This window comes from Microcaecilia unicolor, chromosome 10 (genome assembly GCF_901765095.1).
Source record: "Microcaecilia unicolor chromosome 10, aMicUni1.1, whole genome shotgun sequence".
In the NCBI taxonomy this organism is placed as follows: domain Eukaryota; kingdom Metazoa; phylum Chordata; class Amphibia; order Gymnophiona; family Siphonopidae; genus Microcaecilia; species Microcaecilia unicolor.
The window spans coordinates 28,715,658-28,730,802 of record NC_044040.1 but is presented as its reverse complement, the minus strand read 5'-3'; the positions used below and the strand labels follow the sequence as shown (position 1 = coordinate 28,730,802).

The window sequence follows — 15,145 nt, the reverse complement described above, 5'->3', positions numbered from 1 at the left end:
CACCACCCAATGCCTTGGATTTGGTCGTTTTTGAGCTGGGCGCCTTCAATTTCCATTATCGCTGAAAAACAATACCGCCCAGCTCAAATCTGCACAAATCCGATGCATTTGGCTGGCAGAAACCATATTATCGGAACAAAGATGGACGCCCATTTTTTTCAAAAATACGGTTTGTCCTGCCCCTTCACATACCCGTTCTCGGAGATAGACGCCCATGGAGTTGGACGTTCATGTTCAATTATGCCCCTCCACGACTTATTACATGATGACTATGGGATTGTGTAATAAGTTTGCATAGCATGAGTGTTGTACATAATAAGATATCTGTCTCTTTTTGTTTTTCATGCAGCGGTTGTGTCAAATTACCTTTCGTAATTTCTCAGAAGCATCACACTTTATTACATCTGTTCTTTCTTCACACCATCCCTGATACAATTTCAGCACTATTGCTTCTTAATCTCAGAATGCCTGCTCAGCCTCTTTTCTATCTTTATCCTCCTGTATGCTTATTTCAAAACAACACACTTCCTATTTTCTCACTTGCCACTGCTGACTTCTCTCCATGCTTGTCAACCTCCCTGTAAAAAACACTGTAGCAGGAAACCAAATTTCAAACGCAGGATTCACAGCTTACAGTACATATGAGGAGCCACGATACAAACTATGAGATTTGGCACCAAGAAGGCTTCAGAAGCAGCAGTGGAGCACTTTCCCTAAAATGTTATAAATGGCACCCAAACTTAATCGCACAATTGAGTGTCTTCTAGAAGAGGGCCAGTTACATGTGTAACCTAATTAGCTAATTGGCATTAAACTGGCAAATGGTGATAGATACCAATAATTGGTGCTAATTTGGAGTTGTACATGTAACAGACTTATGCCCCTATTCCATAAACATCCCCCCCCCCACCCCAGTATTCAGCGTTATTTAACCAGCCAGAATGACTGCTGCCTGATTAAACATATATCCAGAAATGTTAATAATGCCTTATATTATATTACTATCATGTATTCCATTACCATTCAACCCAAAATCCTTCTGTAACACCAAATGTCTATTCTCTTCTCATTTCCACTGTTCGTGATGTATTGTAAGCCACATTGAGCCTGCAAAGAGGTGGGAAAATGTGGGATACAAATGCAATAAATAAAATAAATAAATAAATAGCACCTAACTGGGTATCCGCCGATATTCAGTGATTTCTTTTACTTCTCAGTTTAAGCAAATATTGTGCTTCTAGGTCCTTCTTTGCTATTGAGCAGCAGGTGGCTTATTTATAGAACAGTTGCAAGATCCATTTTCAAAAACCATTTACAAAATACATGTGTATATATGTACTTTATGTGCTAAAATTTACAGCCACTCCTATCCGGGCATATATGTTAGCACCTATGATCTAGGCCGGTGGTTCCCAAATCTAATCCTGGAGGCACCCCAGCCAGTCAGGTTTTTGGGCTATCCACAATGAATATTCATGAGAGATCTTTGCATACACTGCCTCCACTGCATGCAAATCCCTGTCATTAATATTCGTTGTGGATAGCCCAAAAACCTGACTGGCTGGTCTGCCTGCAGGATCAGGGTTGGGAACCACCGATCTAGGCATGATTTAAGCCGGCACTTGTGTGTTTATAAAATAAGCTAAAAATAGGCATCTTCTCCACCTACACTTTTCTGCCTGTTTTAACACTACCTTCACTGTGTGCAACTCAGGTTACATCTATTAGTTGGTTTAAAGCAGGGGTTGGCAAATGATTTTGCTCCTGGTATATACTGGGGGGAGGCGGGGAGCAGTTCTTGTAATGTTGTATTTATCATTGGTCTTACTGAGGGACAGGACTGCTGCTATTTTCAGGTAATATATGGTATTTTGTTTTTAGAGGGAACATCCAGGAGGGAAAAGACTACTAGCTCTGTAAGTGTTGTTCACATGCAATGGCGTTCCTAGCGTGGATGGCACCCGGGGCAGATCGCCGATTCGCCTCCCCCCTGGTGCAGCGTGCCCCCCACCGCCTGCGAAATTACACATTCCCCCCCCCCCGGCGAAATGACACCCCCTGGGTGCACGCTGCTGGGGGGGGGTGCCGCGGCGCGCACCTGTGGGCTCCGACTTCGCAAACTTCGCTCGTTCGCTGCAGCTCCCTCTGCCCCGGAACAGGAAGTAACCTGTTCCGGGGCAGAGGGAGCTGCAGCGAACGAGCGAAGTTCGCAAAGTCGGAGCCCACAGGCGCGCGCCGTGGCACCCCCCAGCGGCGTGCACCCGGGGTGGACCGCCCCCACCGCCCCCCCCCCCTTGGTACGCCACTGTTCACATGATCAACAAGTGCAGATCTGCTTTTCTAAAATAATGTTACTAATCTAAACGTTTGCACTTCCACATTGATTTACTCACACGCATGATCTATCTAAAATGTGCCTGCACACATATAGTATTTAGTAGGGCTGAATATATTCACTTAAAATGATGCAGCTTTTGTTTAAACTGCTGACTGCTGTTGCCAAAAATTATCCCATTAGGGGGACTGGACATGACCTCATTTTGATGAGTGAAGAGAGCTTGGAGAGTTGGAGAGGCAGCTACTGTCTAAAGCTTTCTACAATTGTGGGACCTTCAAGTGAATCTTCCTTCCTCCTGCCCTTTGAGGACCCTGGAGCTAAGGAGAGTGATCTCCCCCTTGGATACCTTCTATACAGACCAATGCCTGAGAGGGTGGCTATACTGACATATATTTTTTTGGCTACATTCCTGGAGAAGACGGATAGTCCGATACTTTTCAGATGCCCTCCTTTATGAATGAATCGATGACTTGATCAATTCCAGACTAGTTTTCATCTGGACTATAGTACAGAAACTGCTCTGGTTTCTTTGACCGAATATATCTTTTCCAGATGGACGATGATAGTATGCTCTTGCTTTCACAAGTCTTTCATGTGTATTTATTCTTGTTGATCACTTAGTTCTGTAGCAAAAATATTTAGATGTAAGAATTAATGAGTTGGATTTCCTCTTTTGTGTCAAGTAGACCTTACTCAGTTTGTATCAGTGGAATAACTAATCACAGTACAGATCTGATGATTTTCAGCTAATGGTCCCCCTAAACAAAGAATTCTATTCCAAGTTTATGTCAACAAGTGTACAAGTCACATGGCCAATTAGTTGTTGACAAGCAAATTTGCATTAAATGGTCAAAACCCAGGGGTCGATATTCAGCCCATGGTGGGCAGCATTTTTTAAGGCACTGACCACTGCAGTTAAAATTACGCCAAATATTCAGTGCTAGTATCTGGATATTGACCAGCACTGAATATCTGATTTCAGCATACAACAGCAGTGCCCTCTAATTAGTGGATATACTCAAACCGCTAACTAGATAACCAACCAGACTAAGGGCCCGATGCACAAAGGCAGTCGTAAAATATGGCTACCTCGGTAAAACTTACCGAGTCGCAAATGGTGACCAGTGCAGAAAGGGGGATCTCATGCAGATGAGATGCACGGATCCCCCTTTGTGCATCGGTTGCTGTTTGCGACTCAAAGCTGTCAAATGCATTTAACATCTTGCATAAAAATCTCTAGTGGTTCAGTGGACTGCCTACTAACCCCCACAACATCCTCCCACACCTCCCGAACCCCCTGAAACAATTCCCTGGTGGTCCTGTGGACCCTGCAACCCCACCCTTCCTGACCCCCACCCCAAAGCACACTCCTGACCCTCCAGTGCCCCCTGCCTCCCAACCCACTCAAAACAATTCCCTGGTAGTCCAGTGGACCCGGGCCGCCCCCTTCCACACTGCCTCTTCCCGGTCCCCCCAGCAGAGATTTACCCTGGTGGTCTAGTGACCCCCCTCCCCTGCCTGTACTTTAAAAAAATTGGAGGCAGGAAGGCAGGAGCAACACCTCCTCCCTCCTGCCTCAGGTGCCACGTCTTCCAAAATGGCAGTGTTCAGCCCCTGCCTGGTGCATTCCAGAATCCACGGGAAAGGGGCTGGGCACTTCCATTTTGAAAGAGGTGACACCTGAGGCAGGAGGGAGGAGGTGTTGCTCCTGCTTCCAACTTTTTTAAGGTACAGGCAAGGGAGGGGAGGGCAGGGGCTTACTACACCACCAGGGTAAATCTCCTTTAGAGAGTGGGGGGGGGGGGGGACCCTGAGGGGGCGGTGAGGGGGGCGGTGAGGGTCCACTGAACCATCAGGGAATTGTTTCAAGGGGGTGGGAGGCAGAGGAGTGCTGAGGGGGTGGCGGAAGGTGCGGAGGTTGCGGGGTAATTGTGTTGAGGGTCAGGAGGCATGGGGGTCCGGGATCCACCAAACCATCAGGGAATTGTGTTGGGAGGCACAAAGGGGGTGCAGTGTCCGTTGGACCACCAGGGAATTGGATCGGGGTGAAGGGGGTTTTTATATAATACGCTTAGACATTTGTGCACTTAAATTCTAAATCATGCCAATTAGTGTCAATAATTGCTTGTTAAGTTCAATTATTAGCGCTGATTGGCACGTTAAGCTAATTAAGTTGCGCACACAAGTCCAGAATATGACCGGATTTGTGCACGCAACTCAAGTTACAATATATAGAATCCGGGGGATAGTATGAAATATTTCTTAGGTCGTACTGCAGATTATTCCAAAGTTCAGAAGCTCTTCCATATAATGTACCTTTTTGGATGCTTGCTAACCAGCAACACATATGAGATGGAGGGGCTAATAACAATTTCTCCGATGATCGTAAGAGGTGCGATGGCTTCAGACCGTTAAATACTCAGGAATCAGTCCATATAAAATTTTAAAGATAAAAGTCAACACTTTAAATTCAATCCTAGCTTGCACAGGCAACCAATGCAATTCAAGTATAAAAGGGTTGCATGCTCAAACCTTTTACCTTTGAAAATCTTTTTAGCTGCTACATTTTGTAATACTTGAAGTGTTCGTAATTGTTTATTGGGCAACCCTAATCAACAGATATTACAATAATCCAAAGATGTAAGAATAATCACCTGAATAATAATTTGAAAATAAAGGCCTTCCAGAATATATCTCAGTCTACACAATAATTTCAGTGTGAACAAGATCTTTTGAACCAAATGACTCCCTGTTGAATTATGGATCAAAATGTATTACTCTCCATTTTAGAGCCATACGACAGATTGACCCCCAGTACGTAATGAATAGCTTCGATTTGTACTCCAGGGCTCATGATAAGTTTGAGCCAGGTCAATCTTTTATAGGTCCCATCAGAATAGGAAATTCGAAAGCCTAAGAGCTAGCATTTGCCTCATCATATGCTTTGCCATGGAATTGTTCCAATACAGATCAGGGCTGAATTAAATGATCTCAGCTGTAGAACAAAATTGAAGACCTGGTTATTCCCTGCTCTCTTAGGGGCTCCTTTTTAAAGGAATTGCCACAGGAGAAACCATGTTTTCTGCACAGATATGGCCTGTAGTACATGTATGTAAAGCAGTGTGCTTACAGCCTGTATCCACACAAGTGAATCTGAGATCTTAAATATTGCTGGGGCAAGACTGGGAAGGGGATTAGTGATTATACAGAAATTGTATAAAATATGCATTCAAAATAAACTGGGAAATGTGTGAGTACTAAACGCCAGGAGTAAATGTGTGAGTGTACTTTCTATGGGGTAATACTTAAAGGGAACATGTGCATTAATGCATCTTATTATGCCCATACCTGCTGCATGGGTTAAGTAGTTTCTTACAAAACTGCCATCATAGAAGGTTTATAAACCATTTTTGCACGTAAAACGCAGTTTGATGTACTTTAATGTGTGCTTATAACATTAGGTGATGCAAGCTGGCACAGTGGAGCCAACAGCCACGCTCCCTACACTCCTTTGCAGCTTGCACCCAGGGTGGACCGCCCCCACCGCCCCACCCTCGGTATGCCACTGCTTGCAAATGCTGAGGCTTTGTATAAATGCAGTTAAGCAATGGTTGTATAGTAGCTCAATATGGCAAAAACTCAAATTATTCTACTTTCTAGTCATTTAAGTGGTGATGTGCCTTCAGAGTTTGTGATTAATGATGTCAACATTTCAATTGTTAATACTATTGGAAACCTGGGGATGGTAATTGATCCTTCTCTCTCTATAAGACTGCACCCTACGCCTGGAATAAACTTCCTGAGCCCCTACGTCTTGCCCCCATCCTTGGCCACCTTTAAATCTAGACTGAAAGCCCACCTCTTTAACATTGCTTTTGACTCGTAACCACTTGTATCCACTCGCCTCCATCTACCCTCCTCTCCTCTTTCCTCTACACATTAATTGATTTGTTTGCTTTATTTTTGTCTATTAGATTGTAAGCTCTTTGAGCAGGGACTGTCTTTCTTCTATGTTTGTGCAGCGCTGCGTATGCCTTGTAGCGCTATAGAAATGCTAAATAGTAGTAGTAGTAGGTTAAACAAGTCTTTTTAACATTAAAAACTGTGAGAAGACTTCAAGATTTTTTAAGTGTTTCCAACTTTAGCTTGATTGTACAAAGCATGGTGTTGCCATGTTTTTTGACTTTTGCAATGGTTTATTGATGGGTTTGAACAAGAATCAGTTGAAAGCTTTGCAAATCGCACAGAATTCTGTAGCACAAGTTGTTTTTGGTTCTCCACAATCTTGTCATATTACTCCAATTTTGAAGGAGCTTCACTGGCTGCCGATTGAGCAAAGAAACGCCTTTAAAATATTAATGCTGGTTTTTAAAAATGCTTAACAAACTAGTCTCTCTAGTTATTACTTCAACACTGAGAATTTACCAATCTGTTAGAGCATTTTTTTAAAGTTACATTTGTACCCCACGTTTTCCCACTCATGGCAGGCTCAATGCGGCTTACATGGGGCAATTGAGGGTTAAGTAACTTGCCCAGAGTCACAAGGAGCTGCCTGTGCCTGAAGTGGGAATCAAACTCAGTTCCTCAGGACCAAAGTCCACCACCCTAACCACTAGGCCACTCCTCCACTGTTGCTACTATTTGAGATTCTTCATGGAATGTTGCTATTCCACTAGAAGTCGGCCCTTGCAGATCACCAATGTGGCCATGCAGGCTTCTGCTTCTGTGAGTCTGACATCCTGCACATACGTACAGGACATCAGACTCACAGAAACAGAAGCCTGCGCAGCCTTCTACATGGAATGTTGCTAGTGGAATAGCAACATTCCATGTAGAATCTCCAATAGTATCTATTTTATTTTTGTTACATTTGTACCCTGCGCTTTCCCACTCATGGCAGGCTCAATGCGGCTTACATGGGGCAATGGAGGGTTAAGTGACATGCCCAGAGTCACAAGGAGCTGCCTGTGCCTGAAGTGGGAATCAAACTCAGTTCCTCAGTTCCCCAGGACCAAAGTCCACCACCCTAACCACTAGGCCACTCCTCCACTGTTGCTACTATATGAGATTCTACATGGAATGTTGCTATTCCACTAGCAACATTCCATGTAGAAGTCGGCCCTTGCAGATCACCAATGTGGCCGCGCAGGCTTCTGCTTCTGTGAGTCTTACGTCCTGCACGTCAGACTCACAGAAACAGAAGCCTGCGCAGCCTTCTACATGGAATGTTGCTAGTGGAATAGCAACATTCCATGTAGAATCTCCAATAGTAGCAACATTCCCTGTAGAATCTCCAATAGTTGCAACATTCCATGTAGAATCTCCAATAGTATCTATTTGATTTTTGTTACATTTGTACCCTGCGCTTTCCCACTCATGGCAGGCTCAATGCAGCTTACATGGGGCAATGGAGGGTTAAGTGACTTGCCCAGAGTCACAAGGAGCTGCCTGTGCCTGAAGTGGGAATCGAACTCAGTTCCTCAGTTCCCCAGGACCAAAGTCCACCACCCTAACCACTAGGCCACTCCTCCACTGTTGCTACTATTTGAGATTCTACATGGAATGTTGCTATTCCACTAGAAGTTGGCCCTTGCAGATCACCAATGTGGCCGTGCAGGCTTCTGCTTCTGTGAGTCTGACGTCCTGCACATACGTGCAGGACATCAGACTCAGAGAAACAGAAGCCTGCGCAGCCTTCTACATGGAATGTTGCTAGTGGAATAGCAACATTCCATGTAGAATCTCCAATAGTAGCAACATTCCATGTAGAATCTCCAGTAGTATCTATTTTATTTTTGTTACATTTGTACCCTGCGCTTTCCCACTCATGGCAGGCTCAATGCGGCTTACGTGGGGCAATGGAGGGTTAAGTGACTTGCCCAGAGTCACAAGGAGCTGCCTTGACCTCAGCTAGTCCAAACTTGATAGAAATACCATCATTTGAGCAAATCAGACTTGTGGTGTACTGGAGGCTGTGTTCAAAGTGCTGGGATCAAAGCTCTGGGTGTGACAGGGGGTGTGGTGGGGGTGTGACAGGTGTCCTCTTTCTTAGGGCAAATATGGTAACCCTACTTAAAGTCCCTCTGAGTCTTTAAGGAGCCAGGGTGATTTTTATGGCATGAGCACACGAAAAAAGCTAATGAGGCCCCATTACTGTGTAGTTTAGGCTGGCTCCCTATTCAATTGTGGATCAAGTTTCAACTTTAAACTTTTCAGGCAGTAGGAAACACTGCAGTCAGGGTAGTATTTAGAGGTTAGAGGGTGATTTGGGTGCTCTTGTTTTAATGGCCAGTTGCCAACAGGCCAAACTTAGATTTGTATTTCATCCTTAAGGAAATATCAATGCTTAAGTCTTGAAAGCTCACACCATTCTAAACCAGAGTACATCAGAGAGGTACTTATCAGAAATGCACGCAGGCTTCACACTACTGGTACAGTAACAGCAGAATGAAATCAGGGGTTTATAGCCATAATAAAGGTTGCACACTCTCGCTTCCAAAATGATGTCTTGGTCATGCACTGAACAAATTATTGGACAAAATAATTCTTGTAAAACTATAAGAAGTCAAGTATAGTGGGGGGAAAAAAGAGGGCCATTAATAAAGAGGCAACTAAGTTTAATGTTTGCTGGAAAGCACATCAAAGGGCTGGAAGAGAGCAGAACTTGTGTGCTCATTTATGTTGTGCAGCTGGGTGATCTGGAGTATATTTGCATGTCACAGCTATTGTTTTGCAGCCCCTGGTTTGTAGGAGACGCTGATTGTTTTCACAACTTTTTCTACTGCCTCCAGGACAGATTTGATGTATGGGAAGCTGGGGCTGAGCATGAGGCAAAGGCAATATTCACAGCCCACATGGAGGAAGGAATTCCAGTCATCACTGAACAGCAACACTTAGGGGGCCCCTGTACTAAACTGTGGTAATATTCGTACTTACCACTAGGGTTGGCACCCCCAAAATTTCCAAGTTCATGTTTATTTTAATCTGTTGGCAAACACATATCATTACAAGTGCACACTAGCCCCCAAATTCTGTGTATGGCGCCTAGAGTTGCACATGTTAAATTGGGTGCGCGCCCAATTTACGCTCGCAACTTAATTGAATAATGAGTCGATCAATGCTGATAATTGGGTGGTAACAACCGATTATCAGCACTAATTGAGCTTAAGTGGGAATTAGTGAAAAGATGCCTATGATGTTACGCGCACATCCGATGTGCACCTAACTTCAATCACATGTAACTGTATGGGAGCGTTGTTAGGGTCATTTGATACAGACGTTCAAATACTTGAAAGGTATTAATCCGCAAAAAAATCTTTTCCGGAGATGGGAAGGCGGTAGAACGAGAGGACATGAAATGAGATTGAAGGGGGGCAGACTCAGGAAAGATGTCAGGAAGTATTTTTTCACGGAGAGGGTGGTGGATGCTTGGAATGCCCTCCCGCGGGAGGTGGTGGAGATGAAAACAGTAACGGAATTCAAACATGCGTGGGATATGCATAAAGGAATCCTGTGCAGCAGGAATGGATCCTCAGAAGCTTAGCTGAAATTGGGTGGCGGAGCAGGTGGGGGGAAGAGGGGTTGGTGGTTGGGAGGCGAGGATAGAGGAGGGCAGACTTATATGGTCTGTGCCAGAGCCGGTGATGGGAGACGGGACTGGTGGTTGGGAGGCGGGAAATACTGCTGGGCAGACTTATACGGTCTGTGCCCTGAAAAAGACAGGTACAAATTCAAGATATGAGTTTATCTTGGGCAGACTAGATGGACCATGCAGGTCTTTTTCTGCCGTCATCTACTATGTTACTATGTATTCTGGGGGGGGGGGGGGGGCCTTCCCTGGATTTGTCTGCATAAATCTAGCATTACACCTAAATATAGGGGCCTGCATTTAGGCCTGCTCATAGCCGGCCTAATTCCGGACGCTTACATTTAGGTGCAGTTTTGCGCTAAGCACCAATCTATAAAGAACGCATACTTCTTATAGAAACGTGCTAAGGGCATTTTTTTTGGCACTGATTATTTAGGCGCCATAAATAGAATTTGGCTATGTTCTCGCCATGCTGGGAAATCAAAAAAAGCCCTTATGCAGAGGCCATCTGCTGCTGACCGCATAAATGCCTTTGAAAATTAGTCTGATAAGTTTTTAAAACATTGAAGATAAATCAGAAATGAATTTACTGTGGTATCCATTCTTTTTTTCATTAGTTGTTTTCTACTGGAAAACTCCCTGGAACCAAAGTGGCAAAGTTAAAGGCAAAGTACACCCTGCTGCATGACACATTAAAAAGGTACGATGTTCGTTACTGATGATTATCATATCTTGCTTTTTTTCCCGTTGTTGAGTAGAGACAAAGGCAATAGCAGCGATATGCACTTATAAAATCCCTCACAGGTATACGTGCATAAAAGTTGACATCTGCTCATATATGATAGATGTGTAGGCAATTCCCAAGGGCGGAAACTGGATGGAACGGAATTGGAACTGGCACTTATGTGTATATTTTGTAAAATATGTGCAATTTGTACCAGCACATACACACCGAATGTCACACCTGCCTTGGAGCAGTGTAACCTTGTGCAGGAGCTTCCAGGGAGGCTATTTTATAAAGACAACACTGACACCTATGCTGCCTTTATAAACAGATGCATTTCCTACCTAGAGTTATAAAATGACTCTCCATTAGGGTAATTTTAAAAGATGTTTCCACAGGTGACATTGGGGCCGATATTCAGACCTGGGAGGTAGCCGGGCTGCCTCCCGTGGTCAGCGCTGAGCCCATATATTCAATGCCGGGTCATTTCCACTGACCAGCACTGAATATCTGGGTGCTTTTGGCCGGTTTAAATTTAACTGGCCAACCTGATTTTTAGCACTGGCCAGTTAAGTTTAAACCAGCCAAAGATATTCTAGCTATTTTTGCGGCCTAATTTGGCCGCCAAACATAGCAGGCAATGCACTGAATATCGACTGATAGCCTGCTATATCACGCGATATAACCAGCTATCAGCTAACCACTAACGGGCAATATTCAGTGGGAGATAACAGGCTATCTCCCACTAAATATCGATGGAGAGCTGGTTAAGTGCCATTTAACCAGCCAGGAGCCATTCCTGGCCAGTTAAATAGTTTTAAATATCAGGCAGACTGTGTTTTATGCACAGAAATCATGCAGCACATAAACTTATAAGGGGTGACTACAGTAACCCTGTTTTCAGTTGCCGGTTTGAAGTCAGTTTTTTAAAGACAAGTAGACGTCTACTTATTTTATAAAATTCCAGCATAAGTGGCAGAAATCATGTCTGCATTGTAAATACGGTCACTTACACTGCTGTGGAGCAGGTATAAATGTCCATGCCTGTAATTTTTAAGTATGCACATAGATATTTTTTTTGTTACATTTGTACCCCGCACTTTCCCACTCATGGCAGGCTCAATGCGGCTTACATGGGGCAATGGAGGGTTAACTGACTTGCCCAGAGTCACAAGGAACTGCCTGTGCCTGAAGTGGGAATCAAACTCAGTTCCTCAGGACCAAAGTCCACCACCCTAACCACTAGGCCACTCCTCCACTGTTGCTACTATTTGAGATTCTACATGGAATGTTGCTATTCCACTAGCAACATTCCATGTAGAAGTCGGCCCTTGCAGATCACCAATGTGGTCGCGCAGGCTTCTGCTTCTGTGAGTCTGACGTCCTGCACATACGTGCAGGATGTCAGACTCACAGAAACAGAAGCCTGCGCAGCCTTCTACATGGAATATTGCTAGTGGAATAGCAACATTCCATGTAGAATCTCCAATAGTAGCAACATTCCACGTAGAATCTCCAATAGTATCTATTTTATTTTTGTTACATTTGTACCCTGCGCTTTCCCACTCATGGCAGGCTCAGTGCGGCTTACATGGGGCAATGGAGGGTTAAGTGACTTGCCCAGAGTCACAAGGAGCTGCCTGTGCCAGGAATCAAACTCAGTTCCTCAGGACTAAAGTCCACCACCCTAACCACTAGGCCACTCCTCCACTGTTGCTACTATTTGAGATTCTACATGGAATGTTGTTATTCCACTAGCAACATTCCATGTAGAAGTCGGCCCTTGCAGATCACCAATGTGGCCGCGCAGGCTTCTGCTTCTGTGAGTCTGACGTCCTGCACGTACGTGCAGGACGTCAGACTCACAGAAACAGAAGCCTGCGCAGCCTTTTACATGGAATGTTGCTAGTGGAATAGCAACATTCCATGTAGAATCTCCAATAGTAGCAACATTCCATGTAGAATCTCCAATAGTAGCAACATTCCACGTAGAATCTCCAATAGTATCTATTTTATTTTTGTTACATTTGTACCCTGCGCTTTCCCACTCATGGCAGGCTCAGTGCGGCTTACATGGGGCAATGGAGGGTTAAGTGACTTGCCCAGAGTCACAAGGAGCTGCCTGTGCCAGGAATCAAACTCAGTTCCCCAGGACCAAAGTCCACCACCCTAACCACTAGGCCACTCCTCCACTGTTGCTACTATTTGAGATTCTACATGGAATGTTGCTATTCCACTAGCAACATTCCATGTAGAAGTCGGCCCTTGCAGATCACCAATGTGGCCGCGCAGGCTTCTGCTTCTGTGAGTCTGACGTCCTGCACGTACGTGCAGGATGTCAGACTCACAGAAACAGAAGCCTGCGCAGCCTTCTACATGGAATGTTGCTAGTGGAATAGCAACATTCCATGTAGAATCTCCAATAGTAGCAACATTCCATGTAGAATCTCCAATAGTATCTATTTTATTTTTGTTACATTTGTACCCCACGCTTTCCCACTCATGGCAGGCTCAATGCGGCTTACATGGGGCAATGGAGGGTTAAGTGACTTGCCCAGAGTCACAAGGAGCTGCCTGTGCCTGAAGTGGGAATTGATTAGCATATTTTATCATTTGTACATGCATGGCCTGCCCATACTCTGCCCCTGTACATACCTACTGGCAAAATACACTCCATCGTGTCAAAGCCCAAACTTTTACGTGAGTCAGAATTTTATAAGAGACCATTTACATTTGTCTGTGGACATACATGGGTGAAAATGACTAGAAATTGCCTCCATAAAATCGCACAATCAGCTTTGCGATCAGTGTGCACAATTTGTAGAATAGGGTCAGTTACACATGTAGTTTAGCTGACGAGGTGCTAATTGCCATTAACAACCAATCATTTGGAATAATAGGTATTAATTGCCACTAATTGGCAGTAATTAGTAGTTGCAACCATAATTGACCCTAGTCAGTATTCTGTAACACACACATACAAATTCCAGAGTGCGCAACTGCAAAAGGGTGTGGACCTAGGAGAGCCTCGGCGGGGCTTGACCTAGCAGTTATGTGCACGGTTTATAGAATACTTGCATTTACGCCCCTAACTGCCTACATTTGGCTGACATAAGTGCTTGCGCCTAAAGTTAGGTGCGTAAAAGCAGACTTACGCTAGTATTCAATAACAGCTGTCGTGTACGCAATTGCTGTTACAGAATCTGCGCTTTCCAGCACATACAAGTACAGCGTTACTCCTACCTTGGAGAAAATGTATTTTGTGTGCCAGCTTTCAGGAAGGCAATTTTATGAAGGCACATAGCATGGGCATTGGGGTTTTTTTGGAGGGGGAGGAGCAGGGGCGTAGCCAGACACCCAATTTTGGGTGGGCCTGGGCCTAAGATGGGTGGGCAGAAGAACCTTGCCCCATCCCACAGGTGATTTGGTATCTCCTTCTCTCGCCTGCATGCCATATGGTCTCTCAAACATCCCCCCTCTCCCGTATATCTTTTAAATAGCAGATTTTCACCAGCAGCGAGCAACAACTAATACACACTGCTCATGTTGGCCCCACACCCTTCCCTCTGATGCAACTTCCTGTTTCCGCCTAGGCAGAAATACATCAGAGGGAAGGCTGTGGGGCCATTGCAAGCAGTATGTATGTCACTGCTCACTGCAGGCGAAGATCTGCTACTTAAAAGGTATGCAGGAGGGACACTTGTTGGGAGTTTTCAACTGGTGGGGCTTGGGGATCCCTGCCAGCCACATGATATGTATGCTGCTACTGGGTGGGCCTGAACCCAAAGTGGGTGGGCCTGGGCCCACCCAAGCCCACCCTTGGCTACGCCACTGGGGAGGAGGAAAAGAGGACAGTGGCTTAGTACTCTGAACAGACAAAATGAGTGGAAGCGGCCAAATAAGTAATCTGTTCCAGGATGGGTTAAGATAGGACTTTATTGGCATATTCTTAGTCCCAAATAGAATTGCATAAACTTTTTTTTATTATTTTCAATCTTTTTATTGATGGTGAAAATGCATATACAACAATAAAGCATAAACTATGCCAATAACATCAATATTCTGAGAACACTTGGTAGTCACAAATTATCTACAACCATCAGTAACACTTTTTTTATTTTATCCCCCCAAACACCCTCCCCTACCCCCGTCTTCCCCCTCCCCAACTGGAACTCCCTCCCCCCACCCCTTTCTCATACCACTAACAATGGACCCTATAAGGCTCTTAAAACCAACATCACTATTACAGAATAACAGGCGCCACTACACATTTGCACAACATGACCAATCTAAACTCCCCCCTTCAGGATTATATGGAATGGGAGGGGGGGGAGGGGGGAAGAGTGCTCCAAGTTGGAATGATTTGTGTTAGGTGGCTAAATTTGTATGGGTGAGGCTAGCCTCATATTGAAGTGCTGATGTATATGTGCTAACTATACATGAGTGTCATTTTCAGTGGACAAAGAGGAAGGGAATTGTTAATAATCAGAGAGGG

At 44.7% G+C, this 15,145-nt stretch overlaps 1 protein-coding gene across 1 annotated transcript in view; it reads left to right on the top strand.

Moving 5' to 3' along the window:
* CCDC146 (coiled-coil domain containing 146) overlaps positions 1-15,145 on the top strand; it is a 221,081-nt gene that overhangs the window by 74,264 nt on the left and 131,672 nt on the right. Inside the window, exon 3 of the mRNA XM_030216395.1 lies at positions 10,544-10,626. Within this exon, the coding sequence (XP_030072255.1) occupies positions 10,544-10,626 (83 nt within the window). The remainder of the gene's footprint in view (positions 1-10,543; positions 10,627-15,145) is intronic.